The 18,319-nt window shown below is 34.8% G+C and overlaps 2 protein-coding genes across 8 annotated transcripts; both read left to right on the top strand.

Moving 5' to 3' along the window:
- Positions 1 to 5,360: 5,360 nt before the first annotated feature.
- LOC110706456 lies at positions 5,361 to 8,926 on the top strand. Its single transcript, XM_021884378.1, has 9 exons — positions 5,361 to 5,945; positions 6,074 to 6,446; positions 6,504 to 6,779; positions 6,877 to 7,147; positions 7,255 to 7,431; positions 7,582 to 7,881; positions 7,957 to 8,068; positions 8,152 to 8,380; positions 8,787 to 8,926. Exons 1-9 carry the CDS (start codon positions 5,361 to 5,363, stop codon positions 8,924 to 8,926), a joined length of 2,463 nt encoding a protein of 820 aa, XP_021740070.1.
- A 578-nt stretch (positions 8,927 to 9,504) lies between these two features.
- Positions 9,505 to 17,543, top strand: LOC110706466. 7 transcript variants are annotated; one of them, XR_002508352.1, is made up of 11 exons: positions 9,520 to 10,381; positions 11,159 to 11,400; positions 11,522 to 11,734; positions 11,817 to 11,909; positions 12,030 to 12,175; positions 13,865 to 14,358; positions 14,482 to 14,557; positions 15,823 to 16,142; positions 16,254 to 16,307; positions 16,983 to 17,034; positions 17,227 to 17,543. XR_002508352.1 is itself a non-coding variant. In XM_021884384.1 (5 exons), exons 2-5 carry the CDS (start codon positions 11,305 to 11,307, stop codon positions 12,096 to 12,098), a joined length of 471 nt encoding a protein of 156 aa, XP_021740076.1. In that variant the 5' UTR covers positions 9,505 to 10,381; positions 11,159 to 11,304; the 3' UTR covers positions 12,099 to 13,162. The 7 variants fall into 7 exon arrangements, 1 of the variants encoding a protein (XP_021740076.1); XR_002508354.1 differs by lacking the exon at positions 16,983 to 17,034 and having other exon boundaries at positions 15,919 to 16,142; XR_002508353.1 differs by lacking the exon at positions 16,983 to 17,034 and having other exon boundaries at positions 9,521 to 10,381; positions 15,855 to 16,142.
- The last annotated feature ends 776 nt before the right edge of the window (positions 17,544 to 18,319 follow it).

Below are 18,319 nucleotides of genomic sequence, written 5' to 3'. Positions count from 1 at the left end.
CACTACTTTGATAGACCTTATTCTAAGTCTTTTAATGTTTATAGAAGAAGGGATTTTCTCTTTTGCATGCTTAACTAATATCATCTCACTAGTGGTAGAACTAATGAGGGTCAAGCAATCATATTATCTGTCTTGGAGAAAGTTAAATTTGGAAGGAATCCAATGCCATTAATTGTTGGAGAGATTATGCATAGTCTAGATGAATTAAAGAAGAATCCAAAAGCACCTTTTCTGGGCTCTCTAATTTTATTACAGGTAGAAAAATAATATTTTTCATTACAGAAATAAAAAATATATTTTTGTATAGTAATACTAATTATTTGCATTGAATTTTTTTTTTGCAGATATGGCTAATAAAGAGACTAGAATTAATTAGTCCTCCTGACAACATTGAAAAATACACTCCCTATTGCTTTGTGAGGCGAAAGAAGCGTTTCTCTAAGATGGGTCGCCGTGAGTGGAGTAAAATTTTTGCCTCTTGCAACTTTGCTATCAAGTGGGTCATCCCATGGTGGATAATTGAGAAGATGGTTGGTGTCAACAAGCAACCCTTTTGCCGTCTTCCAAGCTTAACCAAGATTACTTTTTATTATCCCTGCAGGGTAAAAAGGCAGTACGGTCTACTTTAAACAATTCCTTCAGGGGATCTCCTTCGTCCCTATGAATTCCTTATTTCACAAGAAGTAGAGAAGTTTGACACATATTGGAGTGCTAGGCCTTTATGGGAAGTGATTACCCAAAAGGTTCCTCCTTCCTTACCCATTAATGTGAAGAATTGGCTTCTTAACAAGCCTACAAAGGACATGAAGAAAACATGGAGTAGATCCAATGTGAAGAGTCGTCTAGGTGACAAAGTAATTCCTGTTAAGGAACACTTTGGTGAAAAAGTTGAAATTAAATCACCTGTGACACCTAAGATGAAAGACACTACTAAGGGTAAAGGGAAAAGAAAAGCTGACACTTCAGAAAAGAAGGTTTGAGTAGAAAAGAAGCATGGAGTCCTAGCTAAGGGATAAACAATTTACTCTAAAATTGAATGTAGGTCCTCTAAAGGATGCCTACTAGCCAAAGTCATGGATGATGAAGAGGATGCAAATAGAAATTGGAAATGGGAAAAGAAAGAGAAGAAAGATTGAAGCATTGCTTAACTTCTAATTTATTAGATTAGTTTAAATTTAAGTCAATTTATTTTATAAGCTTTTATTTTAATTCCATCAATAATGTAATTTTTTTCTTTATTTTATTAATGCAATTTCAGCTTTTTAATTAATCAACTTTTTTATTTAATTTTATTAAAGCAATGAAACAACTTAAATTATTTTCTAGAAATTTTCTCGAGTACGGAAGTCGGAAATTTTCCGAAATACACCGAATTTTTCACAGATATTCGCAGAAAACCGGCGCCACTATTTTTCGTTTGTCGCAAGACGTTGATGTCTGTCGCCAAGTGACAGGCTTTGTCGCCTTGTGCTGCAGTCTGCCGTTCGGCGACAGACTTCTTTTTGTGGCGCTGTCATTGTGTCAAATTTTTATTGATGCTGGGATGCGAGGTTAGCGAAAATTAAAGAGGCCGCACCATGTAAAGGATTGCCTACGTATCCTTTCCTAAGGAATCAGGAAAAACGTAGCTCTCTTGAGTGTCCTACTCAAGTAATTATGGGTAGTACTTTTAAGTTGGTCAAGGTTCGTTATGTTTAAGAATTCATTGCCATCCATATCAGTTAGTTTTGCTGCACCTCCTGATAGAATGGTTTCAACGATATATGGTCCGGAACAATTAGGCCTAAATTTGCCTCATGGATCCAAAACATTTTTCCTTAAAGCTTTTAAAACGAAGTCTCCTACTTTGATGTTTCTTGTCTGGACCTTCTTATTAAAGTGCCTAGCAATACGAGTTTGATAGCATTGGGTATGATGTAGAGCTTCTTATCGCCTTTCATCGAGTAGAATTAGCTCCTCGTTTCTTGCTCTAGTCCATTCAACTTCATCGAGTTTGCTTTCTAATGCAATGCGTAGAGAAGGTATCTCTAGTTCTACAGGTTGTACGACATCCATTCCATAAACCAAGGAGAATGGCGTATTTCCTATTGATGTGCGAATTGATGTGCGATAACTCCAAAGTGCGAAATGGAGTTTTTTAGGCCAATCCTTGTAGTTTTCTGTCATTTTCTCGAGAATATTCTTTAGATCTCTACCAAGTGTTGCCTTGCTTTTATGCTTGTTTGTTGTTAGACCTTTATAGATATTGTGTCTTACTTGCATATTAGCTCCCCTCCAACCCAAATTGATGCTCTAAGGACTCGTGGTTCGGACCCGCTTGTGCCCGCTTTGAAGTATCGGCCGTCACAAGCCCCGACCACTCGCACTCCGTCGCCCAGATAGACGTGAGTGCTCCTGAGATTCTATTGCCCGCTTGTGTTTCTTTGTGCTCACAAGCCTCTCTTCCGCTCAAGGCTAGAGCGCGCCGCACGTTTCGGGGTCCAAACTCGCGGACCGTGACATTTTTATTAGCCGCCTCAACTGCTGCATTTGCTTGAGGTCTGTAAGGGGAGGAATGATGGTGTTGAATACCATATATTTGTAACAATTCTTCACATTCTGCATGAAAGTGAGTTCCACTGTGATGAGTGTCATTTATGGCACTCATTTGGTTCTTTTTAAGGTGAATTTCATGCTATTCAAATAGCTCTTTTACTTAGCTTTTCCTTATTTTTACTCTTTATTTCTTTTAGTTTGCATTTTCTTTGTTAGATTTATTTCTTTATGCATTTCTTGGTTTATTTTGTTATTTTCTCTTTTATTTGCTTGTTTTCCTTTAATTTTCAGGTTAAGGTCGTTACCCAAAATTCCCGAGGCCTCTTCCCAAGTTGGCATCGATTAAAATGTCTAGTGTTCTCCATTTAAAGCTCAAGCATGGAGAAGTGCAAGTTCACAATGTCCTTGACCTATGCATTCAAGCTATGGGGGCATGATTTCTAGTGTTGAACCCGCAAACATGGAGTTTAGAAACTGCAAGGTCCCGTGTTTTTTAAGAGCATTAAGTGGAACACACGAGGAGCATCGGCATGATAGGCAAGATGGCTTCCCTGTTCCCAGGCGCGGGCACGCGCGGCTATGGCGCGGTCGCGTGGCCTGGTGGCTGACGAGGGGAAAACTAGGTCGTTATCTAATCTTCCCTCGATCAAACTAAATTTATAAACACTTAACAAACCTAAATACGATTATAGAGGCAAGTCAAGGGTCGAGCCCAAAGGAACGGTAATGTTCAAGCACTTTCAATTATGCACCTAAATTAGGTCGAAGATGAAGGTAAGAGAGAATACTAACAACTAGCAAAACAAGTAACCAAGGAAATAAAACACTAGGAACGGGGATCAACAAGTAATCATGTCAATTGCAAAAACTTGGGAAGAGCATGCCAATCAAATGTTGTGAGGACTAAATGATAAGAGCAATCAATAGGAATCAAAGAGCTATCTCCTAATTGTTAAGCTAGGGTTCACTATGAATAAATAACTAAGAGAATAACAATCAAAACCAATTGATAATTGCAATTCCTAAATCAATTGTTCATGTCATTAGCAATTACAATGCCATCTAGCATAATTCTCAAGGCCTAATTGAATTACACACATGCAAACCTTCATTAATCACTTTCATCTCAACAATTAATCAACAAAATTCCAAAATTAATCACAATTAATCAATCATACAAGTTTCACCCAATTCCTAGCCAACAATTACTCAAACAACATCACCAAATCAGCTATCAACTATAGAGAACAAGAATCAACAAAATATCAAGAACAATTACTCTAATCAAACATCAAATATCAAAATCAAACCAAACAAACATCAAATTAAACAAAGCAATTGAATGAGATAAAGTTTAGAAATGCTAATTGATAATTTAGAAGATCTCCAACATAATTGTCACACTTGCATCTTCAATCTCTCAATCACCATTGAAATTCCTCACTTTCACTCTCTAAAACTACTCCTAATCTAGCCTAATCTAGAGAGAGAAGCTCTCAACTTAAGAGAGAGAAAACTATTCTAAAACTAAAGAATTACATGAATAAAGAATAAAGGAAACCAAAAACTATATAAACAAAAGGAGAAAAGAAGCTTAAAATCGTAAAAGACCAAGAAACCCGCGCCCGCGGAGGGGAACGGACACCCCGATAACCACGCCCGCGGCCCAAGCCCGCGCCCGCGGGGCTAAGGCCCGCGCCCTCGGGGAGCCCTCGGGACAACCGCGGGTGCTTACTGCCCAAATACGGCATTTTTGGAGCTGCAGCAACCCCGCGCCCGCGACAGTTTTCTAGGGCCAACTTCAGAAGGCTGTAACTTCCGATCTAAGAATTTTATGAAGGCGTGCGATCTATCATTGGAAAGCTCTTAAAGTCTAGTTTCCAACCCAACTTTAATCACCCTAATCCGATCTGTAGAACTTGAGATATGACTAAAACAATGCACAAAGGTCCTATTTGATACTTTGCAATCCTTTGTTTTCCTTTGTTTCAAACTCAAATTCAATTCCGAAAAGTGCATATTGATCCTAGTGGGTGCTATTTTCAATTCCCATGCATATAGCCCGCGACGTACCTACAAAACAAGACAAAGAAACGGAGAAGCAAGAGAAATAGCAGAGAAATGAATAAAATGATAAGAAAGCCATTAAAAGCATGCATTTCTCTAAACTACCACAAAAACACGCGAATCGAGCATTGTTCTCTAAAAAACGACATAAACGACTACAAAGGAGCATAGAAATATAAAGAAAACATAGCCTAAAGGTGCCATAAATGGCACGGATCAAATTCCCCCAAGTTAAACTTTTGCTCGTCCTCGAGCAAAACAAAATCCTACCCAAGGGAAAATGATGACATTATTCAAGAAAAGAAAGAAACGAGAAAACTAGAGAAGATGGGAATATACACTAACTCACTTTCGTAGGAATCACGGTCAATTTTAGCAACTAAAGACAAGCCATTTAAACCCCTAGATCGCCCTAGAGGACGAGTGATGCTCTCGTAAGGGTATCCTAAGAGTTTACCCATAACTCTCATAATAATACAAACAAGGCAAAGCATGAAAAAGAAAGCAAAATACAAGAAAAGCAAACAAATGTTCATGAAAGGACTTTTGCAAATGTACAAGCACAATGAATGCAAATCTTTCTAAACAAGTAAGGGAGTGCACGCTCCAAATACCTAAGGTTGATTGAAACATATGGCCATATTTTATTTTATGGTTTTTATAAAAACTATATAAATTGGGTATTTCATTGTAAAGATTAAGGGAGTAAAACCGATGATCTAAGTGATGATCAAGTAAATGCAGTTGGTCGAGATGATATGGACGGATTACTAAGAGCAGCTTTTAGAGTTAATACACGACAAACCAGCAAAACTCAAGATCCATCATTTAATGAACAAAGTATTGAAGATGACAATTCATATGACATGGATGAGGGGTTTACCATTTATCGCGAGGTAGATGATGAGTATCAATCAACTTTCTCAAATGAAGAACATGCAAAGTATAAAAATCTCATGGAAGCTTTTGAAAAAGGCCTATACGAGGGGTGTACTACTTTTTCGAAACTTTCATTTCTATTGCATTTATTTCACCTAAAGTGTATGTTCCATTGGTCTGCAGAGTCATTTAATAAATTACTTGAACTTCTAATCGACGCATTTCCCATTATTAAGGAGTTTCCATTGTCCTATTATGAAGGCATGAAGATAATAAATGATTTAGGGTTAGGATATGAGAAAATCCATGCATGTCCAAATGATTGCATGTTATATTGGGGCAAATTCGCAAATAAAAGTGAGTGTCATATATTCAAGACATCAAGGTGGAAAAATGTGAAAGGAAATGAGGGTGATGTAAATGAAAAAGGAAAAGAAGCATGTAAGAAAGGCGAGGCAGCTAAAGTAATGCGGTACTTTCCCCTTATCCCTAGAGGCTTTTCATGTCATCTAAAACTGCAGAGGACATGAGATGGCACTTTAATCGTAAGGATGATAAGATTCTACGACAACCTGCTGATGGTGAGGCCTAGAAAAAATTTGATGAAAAATATACAGAGTTTGCCACTGATCCTCGTAGTGTTAGATTAGGCCTAGCGAGTGATGGTTTTAATCCATATCGTCTTATGAACACAAATTATAGTACATGGCCGGTGGACCTCATTCCTTATAATTTACCACCATGGCTTTGTATGAAACCATCATCCTTTATTCTTTCTATAATTATTCTTGGTAAATTTGGTCCCGGTATGGATATTGATGTGTACTTGCAACCACTAATCCATGAATTGAAATTATTGTGGGAAGGTGTTGATGCTTTTGATTCTTATAGTGAAAGCAACTTCAAACTGCGAGCAGCCCTACATTCTACTTTTAATGACTTTCCGGCTTATGCTATGCTGTCAGGTTAGAGTACGAAAGGCTACAAAGCTTGTCCTTCTTGCACTCATTCTACTCATTCAGATAGATTTGGTGGCAAAATTATCTACACTGGGTATCGAAAATGGTTGCCTATTGATCACCCATATCGTTCACAAGCTAATTTTTTAAATGGGAAAGAAGAATATGGTATTGCTTTGATTCGTACCAGCGGGACCGATGTTTTGAAGCAACAAGAAGGGGTAAAGTATGTATATGGGAAGACAAAAAAAGTTCCTAAAAAAAGAGAGAAAAAAGCTGCCAATGAACTTGATGATGATTGCGATCCCGATGGTGATCATATTCTTTGGAAAAAGAAAAGTACATTTTTTTGAATTAGAGTATTGGGAGCATAATCCTCTTAGACATAATTTAGATGTTATGCACATTGAAAAGAATGTGTCCGATATTTTATTAGGAACTCTTTTAGATATGGATAATAGTAGGGATGATGAGAGTGGCAGAGAAGCCCTAAAGAATTTGAATATAAAAACTCATCTATGGATCGACCCTCAAGGTTACATCCCGCAGGCTGCATACACCATGTCTAACGAGGAGAAAGAACGATTTTTGAAAGTCTTGAAAAAGATGAAAGTTCCTGATGGATATGGATCTAATTTGCAAAGATGTGTGAATCTAAAGCAACAGAAACTTATTAATATGAAAAGTCACGACCATCATATTCTCATGTAAGATATCCTCCCGGTTGCTTTAAGGGCGTCGAATGCCACAAGAGTTATTGACTTGCTTGAGGAGTTGTCTGACTTTTTTAAAAAGATATGTTCAACTGCTATAGATACAAGAGAATTAGATACCATTCAATCAAAGCTCGTGGTGACTCTTTGCATTGCAATTTTGAAAAAGAGTTTTTACCAACATTTTTTACAATCATGGTTCATCTACTAATTCATTTAGTAGAAGAGGTCAGACTAGGCGGACCGGTTCATTATAGATGGATGTATCCTATTGAAAGGTACGTATTATTATTTTTACTATTATTATTATTATTATTATTGTTATTATTATTATTATTATTATTCTTTTTATTTGTATTATTTATTTTTATATAATAATTTTTCCTATTCTTTCATATTCACATACAAAATCGTTACTATAATTCAAGGTACTTGGCCTTTTTGAAATCTCATGTAAGCAATAAAGCGCAACCGGAAGGATCTATAGTGGAAGGTTACCTTTTGTGGGAGACAATTGCATTTTGTTCGAGATATTTAGAAAGTGTTAAGACTATGTTCAATAGACCTAGAAGGAATGAGGATGGTGTATCAAACATTGACAACTATTTGTATAACTCTGGTGGTCGTGTTGTTGGAAAAAAAGAAAATGTTCGTTTGGATGATAGAAGTTTAAAGCAAGCTCATCGCTATGTTTTACTTCATTCTGATGAACTGACCCCGGTGCTCAAGTAAGTAGCATTATGTGTTTAGTTAAAGCGTCCAATATATACTTGTTACTAACATAAAATTTATAATCTCGATAGTGAGTTCCTAAAACTAAAGAGGCTAGAGAATGACGTTGGAGGAAGTCAAGTTGATGAATCTATTGAAAATCGGTGGATAATTGATGAATTTGCAAATTGGTTGCAAAGCCAGGTCATATGCTTTTACATTTAGGGTCTTTTTATTTTCATATTATACAACTTTCTAATTCTAACTTTATTATTCTCGAATTATAGGTCCATAATTTAGATGATAGCACAGTAGATGGAAAGTTAAGAAAAACCTTAGTCGGTGGCTTGAGTAACCGCGGGAAAAGGATGAAAAGTGTTATTATCAATGGTTACAAATTTGATATTGTGGATCGTGAGCGATTTCGAGTAACTCAGAATTCAGGAATCATGGTGGAAGCAGAGGGTCACGAATATTATGGAAAACTCAACGAAATTTTGGAATTAGATTATTATGGTTCTTATAAGGTTGTATTGTTTTTTTTTGTGATTGGGTCGATATCCGTAGGGGTATCAAAACAAATCTGAATGGAAGTGTTCGTATCAATTTCTCAAAGTTGATGCGCACTGGTGATTTTTGCGTGATGATCCATTTGTTTTCTGATCTCAAGCAAAACAAGTTTTTTATATTGAGGATGAGATACAAGAAGGGTGGAGTCATGTTGTGAAAACTAAGCCTAGGGACTTGTTTGATATACCTGAATAATTTGTTTACAACTTTTATAATTTATTATAGATTTGAGTTCATAAATTTGGATGGGTGTGCATTTTTATATTTCATTTAGTTATTCTAATTCATCAAAGTTTGTATTTTGTCAACTTAATTTCTGTTTCTGTTAACTAAATTCTATAACTGAAATCAGAATTGAAATTCAAATCTGAATTCAGTTCTGGATTTTTGATTGCAGCTCTGAACATCAGAAATGAATTCTATAACAGAAATTCAAATCTGAATTCAGTTGTGGATTTCAGTTTTGATTTCAGCTCTAAACATCAGAAATGAATTCTAGAACTGAAATCAGAACTGAAATTCAAATCTGAATTCGATTTTGGATTTCAGTTTTAATTTCAGCTCTAAACATCATAAATGAATTCTAGAACTGAAATCAGAACTGAAATTCAAATCTGAATTCAATTTTGGAATTCAGTTTTGAATTCAGCTCTGAACATCAGAACTGAATTGCAGCTTGTGTGTGTGTATTTGCAAAATTCATTGGCTACAGTGATGGGTTATTTTGTAATGTTTTTATAAAAAAAAAAACTTTATCTGCTTCTCTATTAGAACATATTGTCCACTTAATGTATCATTTCATGTGAAGTTTCAATTTAAACATATTTTTCTAAAAATGGATGATGACTATAAAATGTGTGGGAAAACTTTATTAATCTTACTTGATGTGTTTACCTGTCTTCATGCATTTTATATATACTTGCTGGTGCTTTATATTAAACATATGGATTATGGTGTGTTCTAGAAGCCTAGATGTGCTAGAAAACTTGATTGCAGTGACTACTTGGAACCTTTTGCTGAAGATGATTGCTTCTTTTGTGCTTTATGGTTTCCTAAGAATAAGTGTTGTTGTTCTTGTTTCTTAAAGAGGCTTTTCTGCATTTAACTCACTGTTGGGCTTCTTAACTGTGCTTACTATATTCAATACTTGTTTCTTATTTCAACTCTACTATGTTGCTCATTTATTTTTCTTATTTCATGGTTTCTTAATTTGGTTTTGAATCTTCTGATGACTAATATGATTGTCACGCTTATGATAATTTTTTATTTCTGTTCTTTTTAATAACTTATTTTGCGAATTTATCAGGTAGAGTATAATGTACCGAAGCAAGAGAGCAAGGGACATACTTGCTGCCATAGCCAAGTCACATGATCTAGTATCATCACAGTCACCAATTATCTCTAATTCACATACTTCTTCTGCTGCTGAAGCTTCACAACCCACCAAAAAACAAGCTAGAAAGTCACCATAAACTGAGGTTCTTAGGGATGACATATGGGGACCTTTTTCTCCACCCATTTCCACTACAAAATGTGACCACCCACCACCTAATAATTTAGGATCCATTTGGAAAAACCCTCCTGGTTCAACATTAAATTCAGTTAAGGAAGCAGTTACGCAAGGTCAGCAAAAAATATACCCACCAGAAGTTTCATCTTTAGTCCCACCTAATATTCCACATTCAATTGCACCAGACTCATTGAACTCCCCTTCTACTTCTCACAAACCTCCTGAGCGCCCAAAACCTGCTACACGAGGAATCCGGAACCGTGAAACAGGTGCTGTGAAAACTTCAGCTACAGCTCCACAGGATAATCATGAAAGTAAAAAAAGTGGAAACGAATAAGAAGAGATCCCGAAACAATCTAAGTCCTTACGACCAAAAGCACTTCCGGATTGGCCTGTAGACATTGATTTTGACGACAAGGAGGAGGTTCTAACCATAGGTAAATGTTTTCTATTAAAGTTTTCTGCTGATGCTTGTTGTTGTTGTGATGTGATCCTGCCCTGTTGCTGCTGCTTGTTATTGTGGGGGGAGGGGGTGGGGGGAGGGGGTGGAGGTTAGCTTATGTTATACGTGTTACACATGCATATGTATTTTAAATATCATTGTCAAACTTGTTCTAAATTTGGATATATGAAATTGTTTATATCTTGAAACTTGTATTGAGCTGCATAATTAATTTTTCAAGTAAATTATGCTTATTATGTTGAGGTACATGCTAATTGACATTTGAATTGAGTCTCTATGATATGCGTTCTGTGCTAATGTCATGTTTGTTTGGTTTTTTATTTTTTATTTTTTTTATTTTATTTTTCCTTACTGCATCATGAGATCAGATTTTGAGACACACATATGATATGTGTAGCATGCTTACTTTTTTGATTCAGTACATGCTAATTCTATAACTGAAATCAGAACTAAAATTCAAATCTGAATTCAGTTCTGGAATTCAGTTTTGATTTCATCTCTAAACATCGGAAATGAATTCTAGAACTGAAATTCAAATCTGAATTCAGTTATGGAATTCAGTTTTGAATTCAGCTCTGAACATCAGAACTGAATTGCAGCTTGTGTGTGTGTATTTGCAAAATTCATTGGCTACAGTGTAGGGTTATTTTGTAGATTTTTTCTAAAAAAAAAATTTATCTGCTTCTCTGTTAGAACATATTGTCTACTTAACTGATTATTTCTTTTAACTTAATTTTGTTATTTTATTTAGATGCCAAGGGTAATACTACATTAGTAAGTGGTATTATTCTGCCAATTGACGTATGGAGTAATAACGGCGTCCAGTACTATGTCGAATTCAATGATTTATGCCAGCCAATTAGGAAGGGTGAACATATTTTGGTTAAATTCATTAGTATGATTGCGAAGATGGAGTCACATTGTCCAGTTGGGCAAAAAGATTGGAAAGCAATCGACAAGAATTTTAAAGGGAAAATAATTAAAGACATAAGAGTAAGTATATTCATCCCTAAGACATCCCTTGTCATTGCCTAAACACACATACTTAGACGGTCTATTACTTCTAATAGATTACTTACTGATTTATATTTTTAACTAATTATTTTTATTGAAGGACCGTTTTGTGATTCCTCCAGGTGTGGAATATGACAACCAAGCTCTCAAGTGTGCCAATAAATGTTGGAGGCAGTTCAAATATTCTCTGAAACTGATTCATTACAAGCCACTAGAGAAGAAATTGGATGATATGTGTAATAATGTGCCACATGGAATTACTAGTAGTAACTGGGTTAAGTTGGTAAAATATTGGGATTCGGATTACGGGAAAGTAAGGACAATATTTACCTTATTGTTTACTCTATTAAACGTTATTTAATCTCTAACTAAAAAAACTGAAAATGTGATTGCAGACTATGTCAGCATGCGGTAAAAAGGCACGAGCTTTTCAAAATCAGATTCATACATCTGGCGCTAAAAGTTTTGCAAACCAACAAGCTGATTATGTATGGAATATATATGTCATTTTATATTTACTTAAGATATTAGTAAGAGCAAAGCCAAGTTATATGCGTTATATACTACTGTACACATATTTAATGCTTGTTTTGCCTTATTATTTATAGGAAAATGAACATGGAAAAAAAATGAGCTTCTTCTTAAAGCGCTTGTTGGACAATTTTCTCAGATTGTAGGTGCAGTTCGTGAAGGAAATGCATCTCCGGGTGTTCTAAACAAAGCATCTGAATTCTTAGGAAAGGCAAAACATCAGGTAACAAAGTCACATTTCTCTTTATAACTGAAATCAGAGCTGAAATTCAAATCTGAAATCAGTTCTTATTTTTTTTTTGTTTTTATTTTTTATTTTTTATTTTATTTTTCCTTACTGCATTCTTAGGAAAGACAAAACATCAGGTAACAATGTCATGTTTGTTTAGTTTTTATTTTTTTTATTTTTCCTTACTACATCATGAGATCAGATTTTGAGACACACATATGATATGTGTAGCTTGCTTTCTTTTTTGATTCAGTACATGCTAATTCTATAACTGAAATTAGAACTAAAATTCAAATCTGAAATAAGTTCTGGATTTCAGTTTTGATTTCAGCTCTAAACATCGGAAATGAATTCTAGAACTGAAATCAGAACTGAAATTCGAATCTGAATTCAGTTCTAGATTTCAGTATTGATTTCAGCTCTGAACATCATAAATGAATTCTAGAATTGAAATCAGAACTGAAATTCAGATCTGTAGTTCAGTACTGGAAATAAGACTTGAAATTGCAACTTCAATCCTAAAATGCTTGTGTGTGTGTGAAATTCAAAGCTTGTGTGTTTGTGTGTGAAAGTCCGAGCTTGTGTGAGTGCTTTCTCGCTTGTGGTGTGTGTGTGTGTGTGTGTGTGTGTGTGTCCTGCTCCCCTGCCTAAGCTTTGGATAACGTTACAACCTAAATAAGCTGCTTGTGCTGAGGCAAGGATAGAAGCAAATAGTTTAGAAAACAAAGACTAGATGTGTATTGGAGAACATTTGAAGTTCATGACAGCTTGACAAAGGAAAAGAAATATGCAAGTTTTGGTTTCACTTCAAATTAGTTTAGTAAGTAAGCTCACCCAAGATAAACAATGGTGACTAGAAAAGAACTAAGCACCAGTAGTAGAAGCATAAAAACCATGAATAACTTTGTATTTTCTGTTGTAAGAATTACCTGCTGGCTGAGAATGTGAGGAACTCTAACTGATGGAGCATGCTTTGTAAATGGCTCTAACTGATGGAGCATGCTGAGAATGCTTTGTAAATGGCTATCTGATGGCGCATTTTCAATCTGCAAGGATTTCAGCATGGATGTCAGCTCCATAACTAAATAAGTTTATGCAAACCTAGCACCTAGGATTGACAAGCAACAGAAAATGGTCTCAACTTCATACAATTACGTCTACTAAAGCTCCATACTAATGCTACCAGGGCACTGACCATGCAGCTTAAACTTAAGGTAGAAATAACAATGAGACAGTAGACAGGCATAGTCATCTTAAACCTCTCGGAACAAAGCAAGAATTAACATCAGAAACCTTAAATTTATCTGGATAGCAAAGTAGTATTGAATATGGGGCTATTCTGCTTGTTTTCGTGTATTGTCTTTGTAAATTAGATCCATTCTTTCTTTAACAATATGTGTTGACAATTACTGTTTTGTATACTCCTGGATGAAACTGAAGGTAGTGCTTATAGAATTCCGTGCCATCTTTTGTATTACTTGATCCATGATTCGTTCAGTTAAGCTTTGGATTTGTCCGCAATACTGATCTAGTCAAGAACTCTTGATGAAAGACCTTTTGGCTTTTTTTGTTCATTTATATTTTTATGTTTAACTCACAATTCTATATTTAAATACAACATGTTGAATCTTGAGCCTATATTGTGTAATGTACTAATGTATACTTTGTATTTTTTTTTTGAAGATTAGAAAAGGCAACACTACTACAAATTCCTTGTGTTTTCGACGCTTTATGTTCGACGCTGTGCCCAAGCCGTCAACACCAAAATTTTTATCCCGTGTTTGGTCGACGCTTTTATTTGTCGAAATAATATTTCGACAGGTAAAAGCGTCGAGAGTTCCGCTTGCCAAGCACGTGACCTGACGGGCAACCCGTATAAACTGAAGTTTTGAAAAATCTCAACACCACTTGTCAGCCAACCCTAATTAGTTTCGTCCTCCATAATCTCATCTCCAAAAACCGCAATAGATTCATCGAATTCGGCTTCGAATTGTTGAAATTTCCCTACTTTTCCATCGATTTTATTAATTATATTGGGATATTTGTTTCTTTTCCATCTCATCAAAATTTCGTTTCTTTTTTCATTGAAATTTAATTGGGATATTGATTTTATTTTTTTTGTGTCAAAATTTTGGAGCTGTAGAAGATTCCTAATTGAAGATCACGAATTGAATCAGGTGATTAGTTAAATTTTTATGTTGATAGCATTTTTCGGGTAATTTTAATGTTATTCATTAAGATTTATCTTAGTATTTGAGCATAATCCATTTGGGGATTTTTTTTCTTGAAATTGTGTTTAGGCTTGCAATTCGCCGTGCTCGATGTTTTAAATCTGTGACGACTAATCCCAATTTGCTCAACGTCTACAGATTTCAGGTATGTGTTGGTTTCTCTAAACCTCTTGGGATTAACTCTAACCATGAGTTCAGCTCCACATTCTCTTACCTCTCCTCTAATTACTATGCTACTTTACTTCAAACTACGGAGTAGCTTGCAAATAATCTCCTTAATGTGTATCTTAAATGCGAGTTAACAGCAGTTGCCCACCAACTGTTTAATGAAATGCCTGTAAAAAAATATGTTTTCTTGAAACACTATTGTATTAGGGTATGCTAAAGGGGGGAAATTGGGAGTGGGTAATTTTGTTATTCGACAAAATCCCAATCGTGATTCAGTCTCTTAGGCTGCTATGATTGTGGTTATTATCAAATGGGTTATTATGATTATGGGTTTTTTTTTTATAAATTAAAAATTGTATGATCTATTGCAAATCAACTCATATTGCTGCCTTGGGCTTGCAAGCTAATTATGTCTAAAATTTTGTCAGTCTTGATTTAGACGAGCTTCTTTTTCTCAGATTTTCATGAGTTAAAATTGATTATCAAACAAAAGCTAATTATTGCATTCTTATATTGTTTGAGATTTTTATATCTTCTTTTTGCAATCTTATTGCCTATGTATGGTCATTTTTGGATTAACGGTGATGAAAGTGATATGTTTTTGCTGACTTGTTATGTACTTCATTTTGATGTACAATTAGGATGCATGTGTAATATGAGGAATGAAGCCTCACCATTATGGTTGAATGGTTGTTCAGATACCAAGCTTAATTCAACGCTAAACCATTTGAAAAAAGTACGGGTGGATTTAACCTAGTTGCTAGGATATATGATTAGGATCCAAATCACTTCTTTTCCTTTGATTATGACCATGTGGATATTTTCTTGTTTCTCTTTCTCAATTTCAATCTCAATTTATTTATTTAGTTTCACTATATAGAACCTTATAACTTTTTTCCAAACCATATTCTTGTCGTGCAATGGTGTTTCTATCTTATACATAGTATGTAGTATGATTTTGAGTTTTTCATGTCTCATTTTTAGTTAGACTACTTTGTTTAATTTTGTTTCCCGGCTTGTATTTAATTAGTCTTACTTTCAATTCACTACTACAATTTCTGTATTTTTAATTCATTGATACAATTTTCGTATTTTATAATTTTTGTTTCTCGGCTTGTAATTAATTAATCTTACTTTTAAATGGGTCGTTTGTTTGTTTTATGGCGATTTATATGGCTTGTTTGTTTGGATTTTTTAAATTTTCTCAGCCTAAGGTAAAGGTTTTTTTCATTAATTTTTTAGTTTAGCTTAATTTCCCTTGTGTTCGTCACAAGTGGGCTGCTCCTTCTGTGGGTCTTTTCAAGCTGAATTCTGATGCCTCCTGCTGTGGTGATGGAGTTACGGGGCTTGGAGGAGCTGTGCGTGACGGTAATGGCGACGTGCTGGTTGCTACTTGCTTGAAGATCCAAGGCGAGATGGGGGTTGATGTTGCTGAAGCCATGGCTACTAGACACTTGGTTGTTATTGCTATTGACTCGGGCTTTAACAAGCTCATTCTTGAGTCTGATTGTAGGTTGATCTTGGTAAGGTAGACAGTACGACTTTCAGGCACCTCAAAAGAGGTAAACTACCTTCATCTATATCCTCTGAGTGCATTTGGCTTCTGGTACTGCTCAATACATAATTGCAATTGTATTATTTCAACTGATGAAGGTGGTTTATGTGTTTATCAGGGTATGCCTGTTATTGTTGTCGGTGTGGGGCATAGTACATATGGCAAAGCATCCGTAAGTTAATCACTTTTTGGCCCTTTTTACCATTTAGAAAGTGTGTTGAATGATAATTAGGGGATTGAGTTGCTTTATATGTATCTTTTTTCTTGCAGTGTCAATTATTGCATTACAATAATTGCAAAGAAAAATAAAATTAAAAAAAGAATCGAATTTTGACACTTAATTAAATAATTGAACTGCGATCAAGATGTTCCATGGGCTATTGTCTTGTGTGCAGCTTCATTAGACTGATTTAATTTCGTGGATGATTAATGCTTCATGGTTTGGGACTTTGGCTATTTTAATGTTCTGGATAAACTCTGTTTTCCCTGGTAGAGTCATTGATATAGTTGAACTGAGTTATTAGTCACTGAGATTAGAAACACAAGATGTTCTACGGGCAGTCCGGCAGTTTTCTTTTTTGTAGCTTCACTAAACTGTTCTAAATTACTGATGATTGATTGTAAGATTAGGTATTCCTAGATAGGTTCTTTGTTTCTTGCCATGGCATGCTGCTTGGAATGCTAGGGAAAAATCTTGTCTGTTTGGCCAAAAAAGGTGTAATGTTGTGATTGTTCAAAACATATTGCTTGGCTTAAAAGGATCTCTCTGCTTTTAACTTCTATACTTTGTTACTCTTGTATATAATACTATAATTATTTCTTATTTGCATCACATTTCATTCTATAGGTCCACTACTACGTGCAGTCACACATCCAAATGAATGTCTTTTCTTTTGAGTGTATGGAAACCCTTACTTTTTGAAAGTTTTTTATTCCAGAAATTGTTATGAAAGTTGGTTGTGATTTTGGTTTGCTTAAATTTTTAGGTGGAAAATATTTTTCAGAGATTGTATTCTCTGTATTTTTTGGCAGATGGCTCCCTAGTATCTTGTTGATGTATTAATCGATGCTTATGCTGAAATGTGTTGCAGGGTCAAAAGATTATGTAGACATAAATGTATGAGTACTGAGAAACGGCAAAAAAGGGTTGACAACTAATGCTGCAATATTTCAAGGATGAAAGAAAGATATATTTAAGCTATTTAAAGTTGGAATTGTACTTTACTTTTTTTTTTAGGGGAGTTGGAATTGTACTAGTTGTAATAGAAAACCCATTACTATGAGATATTGTACATATGCTATAATTTATTTATATGTAATAAAAAATTTTGGCATAAATTTGTTGTACTTGTATTTTTTTTTTTTTGTAATATTTGTATATTAGCAATAATTATTAGTGAATGAAATATTTTGTTTTTTGGTATTCTAGACATTTTAAAAAAAAATGCACAAGAAAAAGCGTCCCCAAATTAAAAAATATGGTCAGGAAAAAGCGTTGCCAAAATGTTAAATAGCAAATGTATGAAATTTGGACATAGAAAAGCGTCACCAATTTTAAGATTCTTGACGTGAAAAAGCGTCGCCAAAGTTAAGAAAGTGCGCGAATTGTGGCAAATTGCGACGGTTCGTATAAAAATTTGGACACAATAAAGCGTTGAAATTCGGGACGCCTTTTGGTGTCTAGTAAAATTTTCGACTCACGATTTTTCGACGCTTTTAAGAAGTGTCGGGAAATTTTTTTGCGAAGCTTTTATGTGTCGAAAAACGGCTAAAAAGCGTCTAAAAAGCACGCTTTTTGTAGTAGTGATATGTAGGTGCAACAAAAGAATAGGTCGGGACACTTGAGCATCAACAAGCGACTATATCGATCAATGTGGCCTTCATCTATCTATTTTGGTTTTTAGTCTTATATTAGTGATGTACTTATTTAGGGACAAGCTACATACTATAATATGCGACTTTTTTTTATTTTAATGATTGTACTGTGTTTATGTTTTCTTTTCTAAATTTGGTAATTAACTACGTACTCTTATTATTGTTGATTAATTATTGTTTTTTTTAATCTAGTTATATAGAATATTTGTTTATTTTTATTTTAATGTTATTAATTTAATTTAATTTATGATAAATTTAAATAATAATAATGTATGTATGATAATAATAATTTAATAAAAGAACAAAAAA

The sequence above is a fragment of the Chenopodium quinoa genome, unplaced genomic scaffold (genome assembly GCF_001683475.1).
Source record: "Chenopodium quinoa cultivar QQ74 unplaced genomic scaffold, ASM168347v1, whole genome shotgun sequence".
In the NCBI taxonomy this organism is placed as follows: domain Eukaryota; kingdom Viridiplantae; phylum Streptophyta; class Magnoliopsida; order Caryophyllales; family Amaranthaceae; genus Chenopodium; species Chenopodium quinoa.
The sequence above is the reverse complement of the archived record's forward strand: the minus strand, read 5'-3'. Positions and strand labels throughout refer to the sequence as shown.